This window comes from Protopterus annectens, chromosome 4.part1 (assembly GCF_019279795.1).
Source record: "Protopterus annectens isolate FY-2018-M chromosome 4.part1, PAN1.0, whole genome shotgun sequence".
In the NCBI taxonomy this organism is placed as follows: domain Eukaryota; kingdom Metazoa; phylum Chordata; order Ceratodontiformes; family Protopteridae; genus Protopterus; species Protopterus annectens.
The window spans coordinates 992139148-992161942 of NC_056734.1; the positions used below are offsets into that span (position 1 = coordinate 992139148).

General features: G+C 42.1%; 1 protein-coding gene across 1 annotated transcript in view; it reads left to right on the plus strand.

Annotated features, from left to right (window-relative positions):
* FYTTD1 (forty-two-three domain containing 1) overlaps nt 1–22795 on the plus strand; it is a gene marked incomplete in the record, with an annotated part of 977528 nt that overhangs the window by 532022 nt on the left and 422711 nt on the right. Inside the window, 1 exon segment of the mRNA XM_044070693.1 lies at nt 16242–16355. Within this exon segment, the coding sequence (XP_043926628.1) occupies nt 16242–16355 (114 nt within the window).

The following is a 22795-nucleotide window of genomic DNA, read 5'->3' on the forward strand; positions in this document are numbered from 1 at the left end:
TTGAGGGAGGTGCTCTTCTTAACTACAGATGTGAGAAATGCTAAGTTTAGACAGTTTTGTGAATTTTGGCTTTGCGTTGTACGATCTGACACAAGTCCATCCATATTCATCCTTTAGACTTTTTTATGCTGCAAACTCTCTTCAGCTTTGCCCAGCCTCTAACTCGGCCCCTTAACCCCTGATGCTTTGTTCATTTTTTTGCCTCTTAAGCTGTCTGCTTTGCTACGCAATGAGATTGCAGACTGTTAAATGTGTTCTGTTTTTCTCTTCCACTGTTGGCATTTGTTGTGTTTAATTTCAAATGCATAATACATTTTTGTCATTCTGGTTAGAGCCAAACTTTTTCCCTGACAAAGTAGAGATTTGGACTATGCCTTACTAGTTAGTTGTGCCTTCTTGGTTGCAACTCCATTTAACAATTTTTTTTTTAATTAGTGCTGCAGTGTCAGACCTGTAGTTGCATGCATCTCTTCTGTAGTTTCTGGTATTGTTTGAGGTGAGAATGGAGGGCAAATCTGTTGATTTTGAAATGGACAACTGCTACCCTAGGATCTTCATCTGTTGCGTCTGACTGGTCTTGGACCTGACTTTTTGAAAACTGGATTTGTATGATAACCTTTGATAAAATAAAGTAATATATTGATACTGAAAAGTTTGACCCCAAAGGAGGGAGCTGGTTTGGGCAAACCCCCCTCGTGTTGAAGTTTGAAAGAAACATTGAAGCCCAAGAATAAACTGAGGGATTGACTAGCCTTAAAAAAAGGACAAGCAGGGTCAAGTCTTATTCATCCAAAGATATTCCACCTCTACTAAGCAGTCCATAACAGAAGATGATTTTCTCATTTTGCTGTGGCGTACATCTTGGTTGGCTGCAACTGTGATAGCAGATATCCTCCTTGACTTTCTTGTCTGAGCCCTTTTTCCACCATCCAAGGTGGAATTGTTTTAAGTTTATACTCTTCTGCCTGCCATCCTCCAGGTCATTTTTTTCCCATTCCTTCCATAGTTCTGTTTTTTAATTTAGACAGTAGGATGAGAGTTTTGGAGCAAGCTCAGACTAACGTGTTTGTACCAGTCGTACTAGTGTGGAAAGGGATGTTTCATTTCCTTCACCACTGCCTCCTCAATGTTCCCTAGCTTGGGACTAGCTGCCTCTGAGCTGATTAACAGCCTGCAGATAGCCTGGTTTTGCAGCAGTGGAAATAATAACTTTATGCTTCCTTTTGTATATTTTATGTTTGTCTTTGTCTTTGTCTATGTCTACATGACCCATCTTGATGTCAAGTATAGTTTGAGCCCCAAATATCCACTTTGATTCATCAGGCATAATGTAGATGTTGGCTTCAGTATAGTTTTGGGTTTCGGACTACTCACTGTTCATTCCTTGTACAAAGGCCCATGATAGCAAGCTTTCGCCCAGCAGGTGTCACTGGGTGATTAGGCATTTTGGTGCCATTCAGGTTGTGTACTCGGTGGCAATGATTTTTGTCAGTGTCAGGCCCTTGGTGTTGGATTTCTCAAGACCAGGCTGTATGATGCATTTGAGCTGTATGTCATTGCTGTGGGTATCACTAAACTTCAGCCTTGACCGGAGACCTGCACTCATTTTGTTCTGCAGCCTTTCACTTGTAAGAGGAATAGAGGATTCAAGAGTCACCATTAAAGCCATCAGCTTTTACTCGGTGATCAGTTGTTTTCCTCCTCAACAGATTGTTCTCTCGAGGATGATTAGAGGGCAAAATTGTAAGAGGAAGCGCATAATCTCTCCACTAGAATGACTTACACCAGACATGGGCTACAGAGCTGCAGAGATGGAGATTGAATCCCTGTGAAAAAACAGGGAACAAAGTTTGGGGAAATCCTTGAAATTGGAGGCGCATTGTTTTTCTGGTCCCATTTCTTTTATGCAGCTCATTTTGCAGGAGGCATTCTGTTCTTTCAGCTACCTCTTGGATGGTTCCTTTGGCCAGCAGCATGGATGAGCTTGGCAAGGAAGCATCTGAAGAACCTGCTGTTGAGACCTCTTCTTAGGAAGCCTGAAAGGTCCTTCTGCTTCCCAAGGACTGGGTTGGTTGGATTCAGGCTCTTGTGATTGACATTACTGTGGTAGTAATGTTAAAGGCTACTCCATCTTGCTTCACTTAAGTCCCACCCAACCCCAAGACAGAAGGATGTTCTTCGTGTTTCACTGTTGCAGTCATTACATTTGGGTAATCCTGCTGGCAGGTTGCCCTCAGTCAGCCTGAATTCCAAAATCATGGGTCCTGCGTCGGCCGCTGTCATCCCATCCCTGACATCAGGGGTATAAAAGATGCGGCTGGCGCCATTTTCTTTAGTCTTTCTTGCCGCGCGGTGCCCGAAGCAGAAGCAGTTGGCAAGTGCCGGTTGGCTGACTCCTAGGATTTTCGAGTTCGGATTTCAGATCTGAAGTCTTCGACAAAGCTAAGTACCCCGTTGGGAAAACATTTTTCTTGCTCCAGACCGATGTCAGAAAAAGTTAATAATTGTATTTCTTGTGGGAAGCAAATACCTCATAAGGGCTTTCATTCTTACTGTATTCCTTGCCTAGGCCCTGACCATAAAGTTTCAGGTTGTCTGTTTTGTGCTAGATTTAACCAACGCACTATTAAGCGTCTGTATGATTTTGCATTAAACTATTTTGGACGCAGGTTTAATTATCCAGAAATGTCATCCGATAGCCATCCGACTACCAGAGTTCACAAAAAACACAAAGAAAAAGATAGACAACCGAGGCCCAAAACCGACAAAGCTTCTCCTAAGCCAGTCGCCGGTTTGCTGGTTCTCAGTGAGGCGCTTTCGCAGCCCCTGACGCCCGCTACTTTAGAGTTGCAGGCCGCTACCGACTCCCACGTGGAGTCTGCTATGCCACTGGAAACTCAAGGTATTGGAGCCTCTGATGCTATTCTTTCAGATGGGTCCGGAGCTGCTGAGCAGGCACCGGCTTCTGAGGGTGTATTCAGACCTAAACATCTATACATTAAACCAGCTTTAAAGTCAAAGACTAAAGCACCTTCAAAGGCAAAGAAGCAAACCCAAGAGCCATGTGGACAGGACTCCATGCCCAAAAAGCAGATGCTCAAAATGGCTGAAGACTTTATTACCTTGATCATAGGTTCCCATCCCCCTCCTGATAAGAGGCCTAGGCAAGAGACTGACTACAAATCTTCAGATCAGGTTTCCATTTCTTCTGATTCCTCTTCTGATCAGGAATATTCTCTTCCCCCCATGAGGATTCTGATGCTGAAGAATCTATACCTTCAGCTTCTCTTCCAGAGGGCTATTCTTTTGGGGAAACCTTACATACCACGAGGGAGCATTTCCACTGGGAGAGCCAAGATTTTTCAGAATCTAAAAAGAGGCTCAGGGATTTCCTGTTACTACCTCAACACAAGCCACTAGCCATCCCACCTGTGTTAGACATTGTAGATGTGTTTTTGGAGTCTAGTCTTACCCCTGACTCCTTACCTCCAGCTCCTGTTAAGCCTGACAGATATTACAGGGTTCCTGACTCACATAAATTCCTTTTTAAAAACCCTGCTGCAGACCCAGAAACTATTTCTCAGGGTCCTAAAGGAGTTAAGGCATCCGCTGCAAAAACCCTACCCCCTCTGACAGAGATTCTAGGGCACTGCATAGATGGGGAAAAAAGGTTTACACATCTTCTACCTTGGCTATAAGGGCCTTAAACTGTCAGTTTCATATGCTCAAATATCAGCAACATGTCATGGCATTGCTTAAACAGAAAATGTTAAACTCTGAATGTGCAGAAAACAAGGAAATGCAGGATTTATTGCATGCTGCTGAACAAGTTGGAAAGCATACTTTGCAATGTGGTTTTGACTCTCTAGAGGCATCCTGCAGGGCCGCAGTTACAGGTTCTGTAATTAGGAGGCATGCTTGGTTAAAGGAACAAAATCTGCCTGATCATGTTAAAGTTAAATTATTAGATGCACCTTTACAGCATGATACTTTGTTTGGTGTTAAGGCAGAAGAGGTGGTAAAAAAAATGGAGGACAAAGCTAAATCTATGCAAACGGTCAAAGATTTTTTTACAAGTACAGTCACCTAGGTTTAGTAGACACTGGCCAACAAAGAATTGGTCCTTTCCTTTGTCAGACAGACCTCAAAGGGGCAGACCCAGACATCCGCGAGGCAGATCTCAGGTGCAAGGTTCATTCCGCTCAAAACAATGGGGGGCTTCTACCTCCAAAGTTGGAGAAGACAAATCACAACCATTCAGGAAACTGTCCCAATGACTTCCACCTGCCTGCACCAAGCACTTATCTACTGGCAGCCCCCTTAGGGGGAAAATTAGCACTTTTTCTCAAAATTGGCACATTATAACCCAGGACAAGTGGGTCTTAAATATCGTGACACAAGGCTACAAGTTCCATCTCCATACCCTGCCAAAGGCAAACGTCTGGCCAGATCTGCCAAAAAAATCAATGGACAGAGGCACAAAAACAAGTCTCATCCCTCATCGACATGGGGGCCATTCATCTAGACCCAGAGCAAGAGCAGGGACAAGGATTTTACTCGAGACTGTTCTTGGTACCCAGAAAGGACAAGGCCTGGAGGCCAATACTGGACCTATCTATTTTGAACACATTCCTGGCTATACCAAAATTCAAGATGTTGACTTTTCAGCAGCTTCTGCCCATGCTGGGCAAGAACGCTTGGCTTATGACTTCAGACCTAAAAGAGGCATACCTGCATGTCCCAATCAGACAAATATGCAGAAGATACCTCAGATTTAAGGCTGGCTCAATGCATTACCAATTCTCTGCACTGCCCTTTGGCTTATCTACTGCGCCCAGGGTATTTACAAAGTGCTTGGCACCAGTAATTGCGTTCTACAGACAGAGGAATACAAATATATGCATACTTGGACTGTCTAATTCAAGCAGAGAACAAGGACATTCTTCTACAGCATCTGGCATTTGTGAAAAGACTTCTAACATGCCTAGGGTACACAGTCAACGAAAAGAAATCAAAACTAGTACCCTCTCAAGAGATAATATTCCTCGGTGCAAGCTTAAATGCAACTGCCCAGATGGCTTATCTCATGCCAGACAAAGGCAACTGACTACCTATTTCAAAATGCTGGCAACAAAGGCCCAGTTATCTGCAAGAAAAATTATGCAGGCTTTGGGCTTCATGGCATCCTGCATCCTACTAATTCCATATGCAAGACTGCATATGAGGAAACTTCAATGGTACCTAAAAAGTGTTTGGACTCAACACTGCCACAGCCTGGAAACTATGATTACTCTCATTCCCTGCCTGCAACAGGAGTTTCGATGGGCAAAGGCTTGTCACCAAAACAAGGGACAGCCATTCACATTACCCCCAGCCAGGCAAATACTAACAACGGATTCATCAGGTTATGCCTGGGAGGCCCACATGGCAGGAAGATACATTCAGGGCACATGGACCTCAAAACAAATGCATCTACATATCAATCAAAAAGAGATGCTAGCAGTTCAAAATGCCCTGACAGCCTTCAAGGACTTACTTCATCCAGGACAACTACTGATAAAGAGACACAACACCACGGTCAGGTGGTATATAAACAAACAGGGGGGCACTCATTCTTACCCTCTTTGCAGACTAGCCATGACTTTGTGGGACACAGCACTGACATAACAAGTACACTTGCAGGCACAATTCCTGCCAGGAAGGAAAAATACTCTGGCAGATGACCTAAGCAGAAACCTCATGGATCCCCATGAGTGGCACCTGGATCCACAAGTCTTCAGCATGATAACAAGGAAATGGGGATGCCTGGACATAGATCTGTTTGCCTCCCCTCACAACTACCAACTAAAAAGATTCTGTACAAGGATTTATTACAGACAAGCATTGGAAGTGGACGTCCTATCAGTATACGCATTTCCCCCTCTGCCTCTCCTCCCCAAGGTACTCCTAAAGATCAGACAGGAGAAGCCAAGGATATGATACTAATTGCCCCAGACTGGCCCCGCCAGTACTGATGTCCAGTACTAAAGGAGCTTGTCTCAATGCCCAACTTGGACCTTATCTCAGATACCTCATCTACTGTCCCAGCAAAACAATCAGATCCTGCACAGCCAGCTCAGGACTTTAAACCTGGCAGCATGGCGGATAATGTAGTCATACAAAACACACCTCTCAGTGAAGCTGTGATGGATGTCATTTTGGAGGCCAGAAGGCCTAGTACTAGAAAATCTTATGCTGGAAAATGGAAGAGATTTTGTGCTTGGAACCAGGCACAAGGAACTGATACAGCTGTGCCAAATATTCCTCAGATATTGGAATACTTAACTGAGATGCTACATAAAAGTCTATCTTTTTCATCTATTAAAATTAATGCCTCTGCCATTTCGGCTCATTACAATACAGAGCCGCCAATCTTTTCTCATCCCTTACTAAAACAGTACCTCAGAGGGAGCCAAAAACTTAAGGCCTCCAAGAAGATAACCAATGCCGGACACCTTTTGAGCCAGCTGCTATGGCTGATATAAAGTTTTTATCTTGGAAAACAGTTCTGCTCCTAGCAATAACTTTTGCAAGACAAGTTTCAGATCTTCAGGCTCTCATGGCTGTGGAACCTTTTATCCAGACAGGGTCTCTCTGAGGACAAATCCAACATTTATGCCAAAGGTGGTGTCCAGTGTAGCTCTTAACCAAACTATTCATCTGCCAACTTTTTATCCAAATCCACAGAACAAGGGGGAGAGAACTGTGCATTCTTTGGACATACACAGCTTAGATTCTACTTGGACAGAACCAAAGTTTTCCGAAACACAGAACAATTACTAGTGGCATATTCTGCAGGATCACAAGGAAAGGCTATCTCAAAGCAGACTATTTCAAAGTAGATAATCCACTGCATTCATTTCTGCTACTTACACCATGGCAAGCCAGTGCCTAAGGGCATCAGGCCACATTTATCCAGAGCTGCAGCCACTTCAGCAGCCTTTTTCAGGGGAGTACCAACCAAGGACATTTTAGAGGCTGCTACTTGGAGTTCAGTGCACACCTTTACCAAGCACTATCATCTGCCACTCTACTCTAAATCCAGGGCAGGCTTTGCCACTGCAGTTCTGCAGGGCCTCATAGCCACTCCTAATGCTGTTTAGCTCCAGCCTCCCATCCATAGCTTTGGGACTCTGCCCAGATGTAATGACTGCAACAGTGAAACACGAAGAACATGGTACAGTTGTGTCTACTTACCATAAATGTAGATGTTAGAGTGTATTCACTGTTGCAATCCAGGTTACCCACCCGCCATCCCCCTTTATTCTGATGGAACCTATCTTTCCTTCTCTGATTTATGCAACCTATGTGGTGTATTTGCTTGTAGATGAAGATAAAGTTTATATTGGTGCATGTATTTATATGTGTATAAATTTTGGCTACCCTTTTAGGGGGCACCTGACATCTAGGGCAAGAAAGACTAAAGAAAATGACGTCGGCCGCATCTTTTATACCCCTGACGACCTGACGTCAGGGAAGGGGCGATAGCGGCCGACGCAAGACCCAGTACTTTGGAATTCAGGCCGACTGAGGGCAACCTGCCAGCAGGATTACCCAAATGTAATGACTGCAACAGTGAATACACTCGAACATCTACATTTATGGTAAGTGTACACAACTGTACTTTCTGAGCCATGGATCACTTTTGGAAGTATGTGTCTGGGACCGTTTTCTGTATGGGCACTTAGTTGCCTTTTACACCTGCTGAGGTTCTGTCAACCGCTTGAAGTCAAGTGACTGTTGAACATCTTACCAAGCATAAACTTGAAACAGTCATTCATAGTTAGTGACTTCACTTTTCCTGTCTCACTATTTGGCTAGCAGGCTAGCACTTAATTTTGCTTGTGCAACGAGGGTAGCATGCACTACTGTATCTGACTTGGACTTGGTGAAAAACTTAGTCATACTTTCTGAATGCATTGTTTAGTGGTTTGCAGTTTGCACAGGGTCAAGGAATAGCTTTAAGACAGTGAGACAGAGAAAAAGATGTTAATATCTTTAGATAAGGTTGAGTATAAATTACCCCTCAGCTTTGGTGCAGATGTGGCTAGTGGCCAGATAGAAATGTGCTTTAAAAAAAAAAAAAAGGGGTGGGTGGTTTTATAATGACTGGCAGCAGGTAGGCAGTGTTTAATCAACAAAATCTGGGATTCAGCAGCCTCCCTTCCTTCAGTGGGGTAGCAGCAGAATCCATGCGAACTTTCCTGTACACTGGAGGTAGTTGGACACTTGGTCCTCCAATGGCTGTTGTGCAGGACAAGTGGATCAAAACTATAATTTTTCCACAAGCTGTACCATTCATTTAAAATACTAAATTGCAGCTTTGCTTTCTCTTTTCCGGACATCCCACCCAAATAAGAGGGTGCAGCCAAGCAGAGGCTTCAAATCTTTTGTGAGAGAGACATACCAGACGGGATCTGATGGCTATTTTGCGTTTTTTTAGTTCCCAGAAAGACAAAAGAGATCTAAACTTCGAGCTTGGTAGCCTTAACCAGTTTGTGTAGTAAAAAAAAAAAAAAAAAACTAGGTGGTTGTGATGCAGTCAGTCCTTAAGGGGGGGGGGGGGTGTCTGTTCTTATTGGACCTGCTAGAGTTCTATCTCAACACGAGTGCAAAGGAGTCTGAGGTAACTTCCCTTTTGGTAATGGACCAGTCACTTTCAGTTGTGGGCACTTCTTTTTTCTCTAGCCTCACCCTTTTGGGTGTGCAACAGGTGAACATCCATCACAACAAGAAACCAGAGGCTGCAAGAAGTAAGATTATGCTATAGGTTCATACTAGGCTAACTGCCATTGTGAGTCATTTTAAGCCTTGCCAAATATCCCACATGAGTATCAAACCCTGCACCTTATGTCTATAAGGTAAACACCTTAACCATTATCAGAAAGTATATACTATGTAGAAAAGCAAAAAGTTTTAACATATGCTAATATATACTAATATTTATTTATTTTTATATATATAAATTTGATAATTTTTTTACACATATATAAAGATATTACATTATATTATGTTGATATGTTTGTTTTTTTGTTATATTAACAAAATATATATAAATAGATGTTTTTAAATGGTGTTTCGGATATATAAAAATATCTAGTTGCTACTGTGACAATTCATTTATATTCTATGTATTCACTGTTGCTGCATCGTTTTTTTGAAGTGTTTTTTAAGGCTGACATTAATTGGTTTTGTCAATTATAATGTTTAATTGTTTAATCAGCAATTGCTTATAGTAATTTGTATAAATTTGGAGCAGTTGCGTTTTTTCACTGACTCTGATGATGCCATTTTTTGGCGAAAGCGCTTAGTCAGTGGATTGTTTTGCAATAAATTTCCACTTATGTGTTTTTGACACGTCCTTGCTTGATTCCTTGGTGTTCTGGTGAGCTGTGGTCGTTGTGTTTGTGACCTTAACCATTATGCCAACCTCCCTCCTCATGTGGTCTACTGATTTCCAGGTGCTGTGGATATGGCTTCCTATTAAAATGTCAGCGCTTAAAATGCTAAATATCGACAAGCCAAAAAAAGAGCGATCTCTGAACATTACTTTTCTCCTTTAAACTTCTTTTTTTTGGAAGTGGGCAAGTCCTCAACCCCCCTCCCAATTTTATATACATCGGCTTCGAGATTACAATTGGAGAAGAGGAAATATTCTGGGGAGTGATATTCTTGCTTTATACAAGTCTGTTTTTTCAGCTATTCAGTTTCATTTTTCAGGACTCTCTGGTAAGTCCAGACTCTTCAGATGGTTACCTTTGAAGATGCTGGTTTTGGCACAAGTGTTTTGTATCCGTTCCATTCCCTCTCAACTGCATTGAACACCAGGTGGAGCACACTAAGTTAGGTCTCCTGAGAATTGCTCCTCTGCACAGGGGTAATTCATTGTGTTTCCCTAGAAAGTTTTGATAACTTTATACTTCAGAAGCTTAAGACTTTAATAGCAAGTACTTTTCTAGTATATTACATCAGGTTCACTTCAGTCCTGTAATTTGCTCTCAGGTTTCGGTGGTTTCATTGCACAGATCATAGAGATAAGGTCAGGATTTCAGAGATGCAAGGACAATCTGTTTTAGTGTCTTTCTGCTCCCTGCATTAATATGGGAATCTATTTTAACTGCCTTATTCAGTTGTGGCGATCACAATAGATGTTCTTGCCCTGAAGTGGCATTTGAGGTATTGCATCAGATGGTCCAAGTTATGTGGTTACTAGTAGAGTCTAATTGTTAGGCTCTAGAGGTAAGCATTTGTCTTTACTGTGTGACTTGCATTCACTCCAAAAGTATGGTAGTGCTGTGGGAAATCAGCAAATTGGTGGGGAGAGGGCAGGATACAGTCTTGCCTACTTTATCTAGAAGCCGTTATAGTATGGGAATGGCCCAAGTTAGTGCAACGTTTTTTGTTCTGGAGCAGGCAGACTCTGCCATTGTCTGTTACCTCACAAGTAACCAGAGTCCATCAGTGAACCCCAGTGGTTTATTGCTGATGGATACCTTTGCTGTTACCCTTTTTCATCCTCCATTAACTTCATTTACATCTATTACAGTACTCTAATCCCCTCTGTGCTCAAGACCCAAGAGTTATGTGGTGCAAAATTTGACTTCAAAGATTTTTTACATTTTCCCCCAGTTCTGCTTATTCACATGTTTATAGAAAGCAAAGGCGCACAATATTATGGTCCTAACCTTGTTTTGGCCTGGTTAGGAATGGCTTCATCTGCTGTGGTTTTGTTGTTTGGAGTGTCTCTTTGTGTGGGAGCCTTCCAGACCATTCATTTTTATTTTATTTTATTTTACATTTGTTGACCGGGCTAGTCCAACTAGATATTATGTCCATTTTCAGTGGAGGCCCAAGGAGAAAAGCTCCAACAAAACACAGAAAAAAAAAGTGTCATTTATAATACGAGGCATTTACAAATACAGCTAAATTGACATGTATTAATCACATTCAATTACATTTTGTTGCGTTTCAGTAAAACAGGAATCCTGGTACATTTCAGTTATGGTTAGCCATTCGAGCACATTTCCTAATAAAAATTTGTATAAGAGAAAACTTTGTATTTAGAGAGACTAGACAGTGTATTTTAAGAGAATAAATCTAGACACAGAGTAGATAGAGAAAAAAATCTATAATAGCATATGTAGAAGCTTATAAGTAGTCTGGGATAAGCAGAGCTAAGTTTAAACTGATGGATAGATGCCTAGTCAGATTTAGTACAGGGGCACAACCAGTGTGTTGTAAGGTAGAGTCTCAGTCTATTTTTGAAGAGTGATGGAGAGGGAAGAGCGGAAAGGTTACTAGGGAGAAGATTCCAAGTTTTTTCAACAGCATTAGAGAAAAGAGATTCACCAGCCTTGTTGTTGAGTGTAGAGGTATATAGAAGATTTTTATGTGAGGAACGTAGTGATTTCAGATTTGTATATGGAGTGATGAGGGTAGATAAAATAGGAGTACTGAAGGGTTTATAGAGAGTTTTATGGACAATGGTTAGTTGATGGAATTTAATCACGTTTTGTAGTTCAAGCCATCCTAGCTGCTTTATATTTATGCAGTGGTGGGTTCTGTAAGGGTTTCCTGTTGCAAATCTAGCGATGTTATTGTAGGAAGTTTCCAGTTTGCTGAGGTTATTTTTTGAAAGGTTAGTAAAAATAGGTGAGGCATAGAGGAGAGTAGAGATTAGATGAGTGTGAGCTATGGTTGTTCTAGCTGTATGGGAAAGGTAAGGTTTAATCCTATAGAGGGAGCCAAGTTTTTTGTTGACAGTTTTTATTGTATTGTTGATATGGGTGTCAAAGTTCAGATTGTTATCTATGGTGATACCCAATAGTTTGGTGGTTGGCTCGGGTGATATAATGATACCATTGGTAGATGCAACTGAGAAATCAAGTGGGGAGGATTTGTGAGTCGGATTAAAGAGGAGGAGTTTAGTTTTTTTGGGGTTCAAAAGAAGGCAACGCTGTGTAAACCATTGTTCAACTGTGTTAAATGTCTTCTGGGTAAGAGAGAGGAGTTCATATGTGGATTTGGCTGAGCATATTAGTGTGGAGTCATCAGCATATTGTATGCATGTGGCTTGGGGGATGGCTAGATGAAGGTAGTTAATAAATATTGAGAAGAAGAGAGGTCCTAGTATGGACCCTTGAGGGACACCTAAAGTAACTGGTTGAGGGCTAGAAAGAGTCTTATGCCGAATTACTGCCTGTTGTCTTTTGTCTAGGTAGGACTGGAACCATTTTATAGTAGGTGCATCTAAAGATAGGGATTTGAGTATGTTAATGAGAATCTGATGATTGACCATGTCAAATGCTTGGACAGGTCAATGAATAGTGCTGAAGAAAGGTTATTAAGGTTACGGTTTTTGTTTATGCAATCTGTAAAGGAAAGAAGGGCAGTGGTGGTGCTATGTGAAGGACTGAAGCCATGTTGAGAGCTGGAAAGTAAGTTATTTTGAGTTAAGTGGTCAAGTAATTGCCTATGGATACATTTCTCCATGATCTTTGCCAAGGGTGAAAGAAGGGCAATAGGGCGGTAGTTGGAGAGCTCATAGGAGTTTCCAATTTTATGGAGGGAGATAATATGAAAGACTTTCCATAAGCTAGGTGTGTGACCTTCAGTAATAGTCCTATTGATCAGAATGGAAGTAGGATACGCTAAAGCTTTGGCTGATAGCGGTAGGAAATCAGCAGGTAGTTGATCTGCTGAGGGAGAGCATGGTTTTAGTTTTTGTATAAGGGTTAGAATATATGTAGTTGGTACAGGTGTGAAGTGAAAAGGAGGGGGTCAGGTAGAGTTATAGGGAGGCAGAATAAAGCTATTTGGTGATAACTGACTAGCTAGTGTTTGGATAGTATTAGTAAAGAAGTTATTAATTGTATTGGCTATATTCATGGATTAGTATGGTCAGTATTTTGAGGGTTAGGTGTGGAGGAATGACCTGGGTTGGAGTAATTGATTAATGCTAGTCCAGAATTTTTGAGGGTTATTTTGATTAGTTTGTTGGAATTGTTGGTAGTAATTTATTTTATCAGAGAGTATAGCTTTCTTAGTGTCATTTCTTAACTGTCTAAAGGTTTGTTGGTCAACAGGGTTTTTAGTCATTCTCCATTTGGCCCAATGTTTATTTCTAAGGTGCATTTTCTGTTTGGTTACTTTTGAAAGCCATGAGGCAGACTTGGTTTTAACTCTAATGAATCTGGTTGGAGCATAATTGTTGAGAATGGTGAGGAAGTTAGAGTTAAAGTAATTGATGGCTTCTTCTAAAGGGAGGTGTTTTAATGGAGACCAATTGCAGGCTAGTAGTTCTAGTTCAAATAACTCAGGGTGAAAGTTTTTTGGATCTAATATTTTTGACAGATGTTGGATTGGGAGTGTGGGTTTTGTGCCTGATAATATAGGTAAGTAAGTGGTCACTTGTATCATCAGGGAGGGTTCCTGAATCGTAATTTTGATTCTGATGGTTAATGAGAATCCAGTCTAATATTCTTCCTTTCTGGTTAGCTTTATTGATCCTGGTGGGCGATGTAAAAGCTTGAGAAAACCCATATAGGTTAATGTGGGTTGTAGGGAGGCTGCTACAATAGCAGTTCCAGTCACTATTTGTCCCCTAGGATTATGGTTTCTTGAGGCAAGTGTTGGGATAGCCAGCAAAGAGTATTTTCCATGGTGGCAATGTTATTACTAGGAGGAAGATACATGCAGATGATATAGATGGATTTGGCATTGTTAATATGAAGTTTGGAGATGAGGATTTCAGCATTGGAATCGAGAGGTATTTTACAGTTGTGTGGTTAATTGTAAGCCTGATTTAAATAGAATAGCTACCCCTCCTCCTTTCTTGGCTACTCGGTCGAGTCTTAGTATGTTGTATCCAGGTGGGATGATTTCATTATCTTTGGTAGCAGGTTTTAACCATGTTTCTGTTAGGCGGAGGATATCAAAGGAATATAATTCTACTAGAGCTTGGAGTTGAGGAATTTTATTGTTTATGCTACGTATATTGAGATGGGCTACTTGTAATATAACTGCACAGTTACTCCTGTTCTGCTGATGGCAAGGGGCACCTTACCTATCTAGAGTTATCCAAATACATACATCTGCCACAGACCCACTATCAAAAAGACATGCATGCATGGATTAGGTTTTCTGTATGACCACTTCTCAGGTTCTGGATAGTTTTATACCTCCTGTCTCCTCAATCTTGGATAATCTCTGTGAGATGTTTGATACGTTTAAAGCCCCCTTTTCAGCCAAGGTTCATATAGCAGCCTTTTTTTTTTTTTTTTTTTAATTTTCATTAGAGGTTCTCTTGTTCATTGATAGCTTCCTTAATTCAGTCCCTCCAATATTAAGTTCTTGATGTTTGTACTGTTACTCCCAAATGATTGCATCCTGTGCCTTTTGACAAAAATTAAACTATATTTGCAGAGTTCAATCATGTGTTAATGAAAGAAGGGAAAATAAACTGTTTAGCAAAAAGTAATCTTTACAGTGGTCACAATCATTGGATACTAGGTCTTGAAATGATCGGTCTGAAATGATATTTGGAGAAAAATGAAGTAATGCAGTGTATGAACAACATTCAATCTCTCTTAAGCTCCAGTCATAGTCTGTGTCTGTATAGTTATTTTCATAATAAAAACTTTAAGATGAAATCTTTGGAATAGCTTATGTAGCAATTTTGGATTTGACATAAACATGAATAGGCAAAATATAACAAGGCATTTCTGGGACTGTCCTGAAGGGCTTATTAAGTCTTTGTCAGGCACATTGTTAGTTTTCTCAAGAACCTGTCCTGCCTTGGGATTTGAATGTTGTTCTGGAAAAGCTAACAATACTGCATTTAAACTCCTAGAACAGGCTATTTTCTTTTGCATAACTGTATTTTGGTGGCAGTCACATCTGCTAGAAGAGTTTCAGATTTTGATGTATTGTTTGGTTCCTTCTTGTCTTTTCATAGGAATAGAATGTCCTTTGGTATTTAACCATCGCCCAGGGTAACCAAGTAGACTAAATTAAACTTTTTTATTAATTAGTCTATATTTTTCCCTGAATACTTTAACTGATGGGAGCTTCACTTACATAACAAAAATTTGACATACTTGGTCATCTGGGCATAATCAGTTTCTTGTTTTTTGCACTTGCATCAAACTATGTTCCAGTCACTCTGTCTAGACTGCTCACAGAGTGTGTTAAATTCTGTTGTTCAGATCATAGTGCAATATAAATTTTAGCTTTTGTACCCACAGGAAGTTCAAATAGGGTAGTGGATACCTGTCAAACTTTCTTCAAAGATGCATCCACAGGCATCATTGTTTAACTGTGACCTTAGGCTTCTCCACATTCTTTTGCAAAATACTAGAAACTGAAAGTGATGTCTTCATTTGGGGCAGCAGCTTTGACATCCTGTCATCATATCACCTGGGGCGGGGGAGATTTAAGGTTAAAGAATGTGACAAGGATTATTTCAGATACAAAGGTTGTGTGTTTAAGATTAGATAGGTCCGTGTTCCGCATACCTAAACTTGCCCCATGCCATTGGTGTCTACTGGGTAGGAAAGGGGCTGTATTTTGTGTATGTATGTATGTATGTGCTTTGCTTTTGAGCAACCCTCTGGTGAGGGGACGAAGCAAGGAAAAGCATTAGCATTATGGCTGTTGGCAGGAGTTTGATCTTGTGAAGGTTTGTCCTACTGAGCTGCTGTGGCATCTAGTCTTAATCTGAAGAATATATTGAAAACGAGTTATGTTTATGCAGATCTGTTATGGTAAGTGTATAACTTTAGCTTATATTTTTTGTTTCTCAATTGTCACATTTTCATTTTAGGTTTCCTTCTTGTATGGCCAGTGCATGCTACCAGTATTTTTTTGTACTGGGCAACCTTTTCCAATTTCAGCTTACATTTTTTTACATGGTAAAGTATTACGTTGTCAGTGTCTTTAAAGAAAGAGGTTCATTAATATGAAATGGTGCAAGTACTTTTTGGCTGTTTGACTGCTTAGGGACTTTTAAAAGATAATCCATATATTTTCAGTACATTAGTAGTCAGTTTTTATTTTCTGTAAAGGTGTTTGCAATGAAGAGATGTAGCAGAAGACTCAGAGTTTTGTTAGTTTATAATGTTTTTTTTTTGTAGCCCATGTTTGCAAGTATTTAAATGAAACACTAACAGGACCTCCTCGAATATTTTTTCAAAATAATACAGGAGCATTACGATAATTAGAACACCTAGAAAAGCAGTAGTTACCAGAACAGCAGCATCTCAGCAGAAAGCAGCTCGGCAAGCAGTATTTCTGTTCAGGAGAGGCCTAAAGGTACAGTGCAGAGAAAAAATGTGCATGCTTCACCCATAAATTTCTCTTCTGAGTGACTTCATGCTCATAGTTTACTTATTTCCATGATTTGTTTCCCCAAAGGTATATACTTAAATTATTTTATTTGATATTTCGTTTTTGATAATGCAGTGGTTTACTCTGTGACAATGTTACAGACTTAGTCCTGGATACAGGAAAAATACAAGTGCAGATAAGTATGAAAAGTACGAGGCTGGCATCTTGAAGGGGCAACATAAATGGAAGGTGGATCCAATAGTCTGCTTTCTGTTTTTAGGTTTCGAATAACTAGTCTTTTCTTTAGTTTTACACACTAGGGTGATAGACTAGAGTATTGTGTGGAACCAAATACATGCTATGGCTGGCAAATGCATCTGCAAGTTGAGGCAGCACTCTAGTCAGAGTGTGTGTGTATACTTTTTTTTTGCCAGAGTACATGGTTTGCATTTCTAAGAGCACTTGGATATGTAAACTTAATAGAATTTAAAATTTTATATTTTATGGCTGCTTGGGAGAGCTGAAGTCTGTACTGGCATTCAGTGGGTGGAAGACTGTGTTTATAATCTTGGCTAGGTTGCACACTGGCTGGCAGTTTGGAGGAATACTATTTCACCTGTAGGGCATCTTTGGGATGTGGGAGGAAAACTAATGCACCCAGGAGGGAAACACGTGCAGACTTCACACAGCACCTTTTCCAGGTTCAATACCTGAAAACCAAATGTGAGGCAATAATGTTAACCACTGTGGCCCAGTTCCCTACAGATATTTTAGGCAATCTAGCTCAAAAGTTTAAGGCTACATACTGTTAACAGGATTCATCCTGTAGTTCTAGGACTATTTCCCTCAAATTCCACTTGCAAAATTTAACTTTGAGCAAGCAACTCACTTAACTGGACAGCATTCTTAGCTTATCTTTGAAAAGTGAAGATAGTGTCCAGTGGGCTCACCCATTGAGCAAATAAAGAAGATTGCCTGAAAAATGTTTTATTGAATATTTTTCCTACAGAAGGGAAAGTTGCATTGTAATAAGTGTTGGTGATATCAAGAGAAGTCTAGGATTTCTGGACATGCTGAGAGCAAATATACTTGAGAGAAGAAATGGTGCTAAGACAGATATAATTCCCTTGTACCTATAATCTGGGTTTAGAAAGAAGCCCTCTTGATGGTGGAAGGCTTGTTCTGTACTTTATTGGGTTGAACATAAGGTGGACTGCAGTTTTTGTATTGTTAGGGAAGCAGTGATTGAAAAACACTTCCCATTCCATGCTAGAGTTTGTGGATCCATATTTCCCCATCACTACATGTAAAGTTGCAGTAGGCACATGCACACATGCAAGTGGATGTCTGTACGTGCACAACCACTTGACAGGTATAAAACCGCCATTAATGGAATATCTTACTGAATTATTACGACTTACCAAAATGTGTTTTGTATCGTAGGCACTCTTGTTTGGAGATTTACTGAATTGCAGCTGTTCATTCAGTTGTATGAACTATTCCAAGACTTGGCGGAAACGTATGATAAGGTCCTCCAGTGGTTCGGAGTCCAGAAAACAGAGTATTGAGGCAGGCTGTGAGAAAGGACCCAGGGACAGAAGTGCAAACCATATTCAGATTCATAAAAGGGTCCCAGTGTGAGTGGGTGGGCATCAGGGCTCAGCTTCGAGTCTGTTGCTGCTCATACCGGAGATTGTATTGTCAAACAAGTTGGAAGGGACAGCTTATAAACAAAGTGATTGTGTCTGTGTGTAGGGATGTCATTGTTCCCCTTTACTCTCCCCTCTTTAGGCCAGTCATTGAGTATAAATCCCCCCCGGCATGCATTTTTCTAGACACATGCAATGACTGGAATGCCCACAGAGTTAACATTGCTAAAATGATGATTCCTAAACATTGTCCAGCTCAGAGTCCTGTTACTCTACTCTGTATGTCAATATGGTTCGTTTTCATTTATATAAATCTGATTGCCTATGTCGTACATGATAATTCAGTAAAAATGTTTCTTTAAAAAAAAAATGCACGCACCAGATGGCCAGGGCACCTTCCACTTGCTCAAGCTGTCAGGCGGCTGGAGCTGAGTAAAAGACAAGTTTGGATGCCAAGCCCTTTAGAGCTTTACTGGTATCAAAGCTTATGCTCCTCTAAGGCTTTTGAGGCTTGACTGTCTGCTTGGTTCTGTTCCTTTGCTGGGCAGATAAGTTCCTTTTGGGGGAAGCCTTCTGTTTGTTAAATATTGATCTGATGATGTAATTCTTAATCTATTCCTGACTTGTGGATATGGTTTCGATCCTGTGTACCGATCTGGCCATTATATACCTCACATCTGCCAAAAAAAAAACATCTCTCAAGCTACTAGTCTACCCACAATGCTTCTCTCTACATTATCTCAGATCTCGTTTGCGGCTCTTACAGCAAGACGCGTCAGCCAACTCCTCTCTCGTAGCAAAGTAAAACTTTATTTTTGTCCTTTTTTTTTTTTCTCTTGGTTACTGGCATTAATCTTTAGAATCGTTTTTTTCGTCTACCCCTTAGTGTGTGCGTTTACTTTCCCTTTACTGTTGGGTAATCTTTCTGCCATTGATGGTAGTGTTTTTCTTTGTGGTGTGACTGTTTGTTGGCCTTTCTCCCATTTTCTTTTTCCTTCTGCCTCTCTCTGTTTTTATTTAGGGCGATGGGCAGATAAATCTGAAAGCTCCAATACTGGTTTCAAACAGTGTGAAGAGTGTGGTAGAAAAATGCCAAACTTGCATGGCCATGATTGTTGTGTTTATTGTTTGGGTGTGCCCCAGTTAAGTACTGAGTGTACAGTCTGCCAGGGGTTCAGTAATAGAGCCCTGGTAGAATGTAGGAATAAGCTTATTCTCAAAGGGGCTGAGAAGCCTTGTCCAAGGCCGGCCTGTGATTCGAAAACTTCCTGTTCAGTGCAGACATCTCCCTCAGCACTGACTGTTAAAAGGCATAAGGATGCATCCACAGGTTCCTCTTCAGAACCAAAATCTAAGGTTTCAGAGCTTTCGGAACAGACATTCTTCGGCAACATTACCCTTACTGGTGCTATCAACACCGATCACGATGCCCACTCAAACTGCAATTCCTACCACTTCGACTTTGCCTTTGGTTCAGACACTGGCAGTGATTGCCACTGCTGTTGTGTTAGTGCCGATATCTCCCGCTGCCCCACAGATGGTGCCTAAGACTGAGATTTCTACTCAGCCCAGGGCCACTTATTCCGCCTCCATTGACCTCTCCTTTGGAAAACTCTGTAGCCCCTTTCTAGAGAGACCCACGTTTCCTCCTCGATTGACTGTTTGCTCCACCAGAAGTCTCTCAGAAGTTGATATAGTAAGGTTGGTGGATAAGATCCTGACAGCCAGGGGTCTTCCCTCATCTGCTAAACCCCTCTCCCTTCTGGTGCAGGGTTTTTTTTCTCCGTCGACTCCTTATTCTCCTCCTCAAACCTCCTCACAGGCTATAGAGCACTCAATTCCAACTTCACAGGTTCCAATATCTTTGGCACCAATGACCTTTTTGTCTTTGGGTACAGCTCTGATGCCTTGGGTGCCTTCAGGACATGTATCTGCTGTTGGGCCTGAGGGGTTTGAGTCTTCTCCGATTTTTTTTTTCTATGGAGCCGGCCTTGCCTCTTCTGGCTGTGCTGACAGAGGACCTCTTCTCTGTTCCAGTTTGTCAGATGGGTCTCACGGGGCAAGTTGTGACCCTGGTTCCAGGTTTCTGTCTGTCCCAGGCTCCCATCCCTCTTCAGGGTCTCCTGGCTCCCAAGCCATGAATAGAGCCTTGGCCACTGCCTTGTCTCAGGTGGCTCCTGTGTTACCAGAGTCTTTCCCTTTGACCCCAGGTTTATCGGTTCTACCACCAACCTCTATCCCTGGACAGCGAGCGCCAAGGTCGCAAGACGTGACTACTAAAGGGATAACCTCTTTTGAGTCTTCCTTAAATGCTCCCACTGAAGAGCCACCTTAGAAGAGATATTATGTAAGAGGAAACACCTTGATTCTCCTGAAGAATCCATCACGGAGGGCATGGATTTCGATGAGGGGGAGGGTTCCCCATGGTCGCAACTGGAAGATGCCACTTTTGGAGACTTTCTTGAGATCATAAAACAGAGGGTTGATTGGAAGCCAAAAGACCCTTCCTCTGAGGAATCCGTGTACTTGGAGGCCTTTTGTGCTCGCCCTTCTACCTCCTGGGTGACCCTGCCCACTGATTACCTAAATAAATTGATCGCTCATTTGGCTTGGAAGGCTTCTGACTCTGTACAACTTGTCCCCCGGGCACCTGACAGAATACTTTGTTTCTGAGGACCATCCACATTGAGCAAAGGGTTTAGTAGTTCATGCTGTGGTGGTAGCGGCTGCCACCAAGAAAGAACTAGCTGAGGAAAGTTCTACTGTACATCCCCCTAACTGAGAGTCCAGGGCAATGGAGAGGGTCTGTGCGTCATTGACCTTCTCCATCAGATTCTTGAACTTTTTGGCACAACTTACTAGACTTCAGAGGGATCTGGACAAGGCGCTGTCAGATGTTCTGGTGGGAGCAGTAGCTGAGGGGGGGGGTCCAAGAAAAGGTGGCCTTCCAGTTGGCTACCCTGGAGTCTATTTCAAACTTGTCCATGAGGCTCATTACGCATGCAGCTGAAGGAGCGACCAAGTCCAGTAGGTTCAGGTGTTGCTGTTCGACACACTTTGATGTGCCTGTGAGAGTTTGCGGAACCATTCAAGTCTTACTTTGTCAATGCTCCCTTTGACAGATGCTCATTGTTTAGGCCCAGAATTGAAGAAACTCTGTCCAGGTGTGAAAATGATGTAAAAAATATGTCTGCTGTGGACATGCGTTTTTCCACTCCTCAACGATCCTACTCTAGGCAAAATGTGGTTCAAGAAGTCCCAGAAGCCTTTCCAGGATGCACGTGGTACTGACCCCCCTCTGGGCAGAGGGGGGAGTTACAATGGAAGACGCCGTCCTAGAGGCAGCGGTGCTCCTCAGAATCAGGGTTCCATTGAGTCCTTCTCTGGGCAACCCTACCAGCGCTCCTGAAAAGGGGCCCAATTGCTTGCCTCTGGAGGTTGTCGGAGGGGGGGGGGCGCATTCTTCTTGCACCCAACTGCCTGGCGATGCATAACTACTGATGCTTGGGTGCTAAGGATTATTTCTAGAGGTTATTTAATCCCCTTCACCCTTTACTCAAGAACTCGAGCAAAACTCCATGACATTCCACCCAGTCAGATGGATCAAGCAGCATTAGAAATGCAAAAGCTGCTACAAAGAGTCATCCAAGAAGTCCCACCAGACCAATTAGGATCCGGATTTTACTGAAGATTTTTTTTAGTGCCAAAGAAAACAGGGGACTGGAGACCAATTTTGGATATCCGTATTCTAAACAAATTTGTCCAACAGTCAAAATTCCAGATGGTCACAGTTCAGATGTTCATCGTGCATACAGCTGCAGTAATCACAGATGGGTTTTCTGCCGTCAGGCGGGTCCTCAGTCGGCCGAATTCCAAAGTCTAAGTCCGGCGTCGGTGGTTGTCGCTTTCTTTCCTGACGTCAGTGAGGCAGGGGTATACAAGACACAGCCGACGCCATTTTCTTCAGTCTTTTTTGCCGCGCGGTGCCCGAAGCAGAACCAGTTCGCAAGTGCCGGTCGGCCAGCTCCTGAATTTACGAAAAATTGGAAACCGAAGTCTTCTTTAAAGCTAAATACCCCGTTGGGGAAACTTTTCTTGCCTCACACCGATGTCAGAAAAAGTTAACAATTGTATTTCTTGTGGGAAGCAAATACCACATAAGGATTTCCATTCCCTCTGCATACCTTGTTTAGGCCCAGACCACGACGTCTCGGGCTGTCGCTTTTGCGCTACTTTCAATAAACGCACTATTAAGCGTCAGGCGGAGTTCGCCCAACACTTTTTTGGTAAAGCCTTTGATTATAAAATGTCGTCGGAGACTCAGACTACCGTTTTGTCCAAAAAACGCAAGGACAAGGACTGACACGCGAGGTCTGCGGTCTCCACCGACACCACGCCAAAACCGGCTACACGTGGTCTGGTTCTCAGCGAGACACCTATGCAGTCCCTGACTACCGACGACACTTCTTTGGCGGTGTCTTCTTTAACTGAGACCGCAGGTACCTCGGCCCATACCCAGACTACAACCACGAAGCCACTGTGAGCGTTGAGCCTCCTAATGTGGGGACAGGTCCACTTCCACCCATGGTGTCTTTAGACCCTCATCTTCCTTTTCCATTAAGGCCTTTACTAAGTCCAAATCAGCCAGGCATCCCAAGAGGCCTGTTGCACAGGGCCCATCTCCAGGCCCCATGCCTAAAAAGCAGATGCTAAAAATGGCTGAGGATTTAATTTCTCTTATCAGGGGTTCCCAACCCCCTCCAGACAAGAGACCCAGAGTG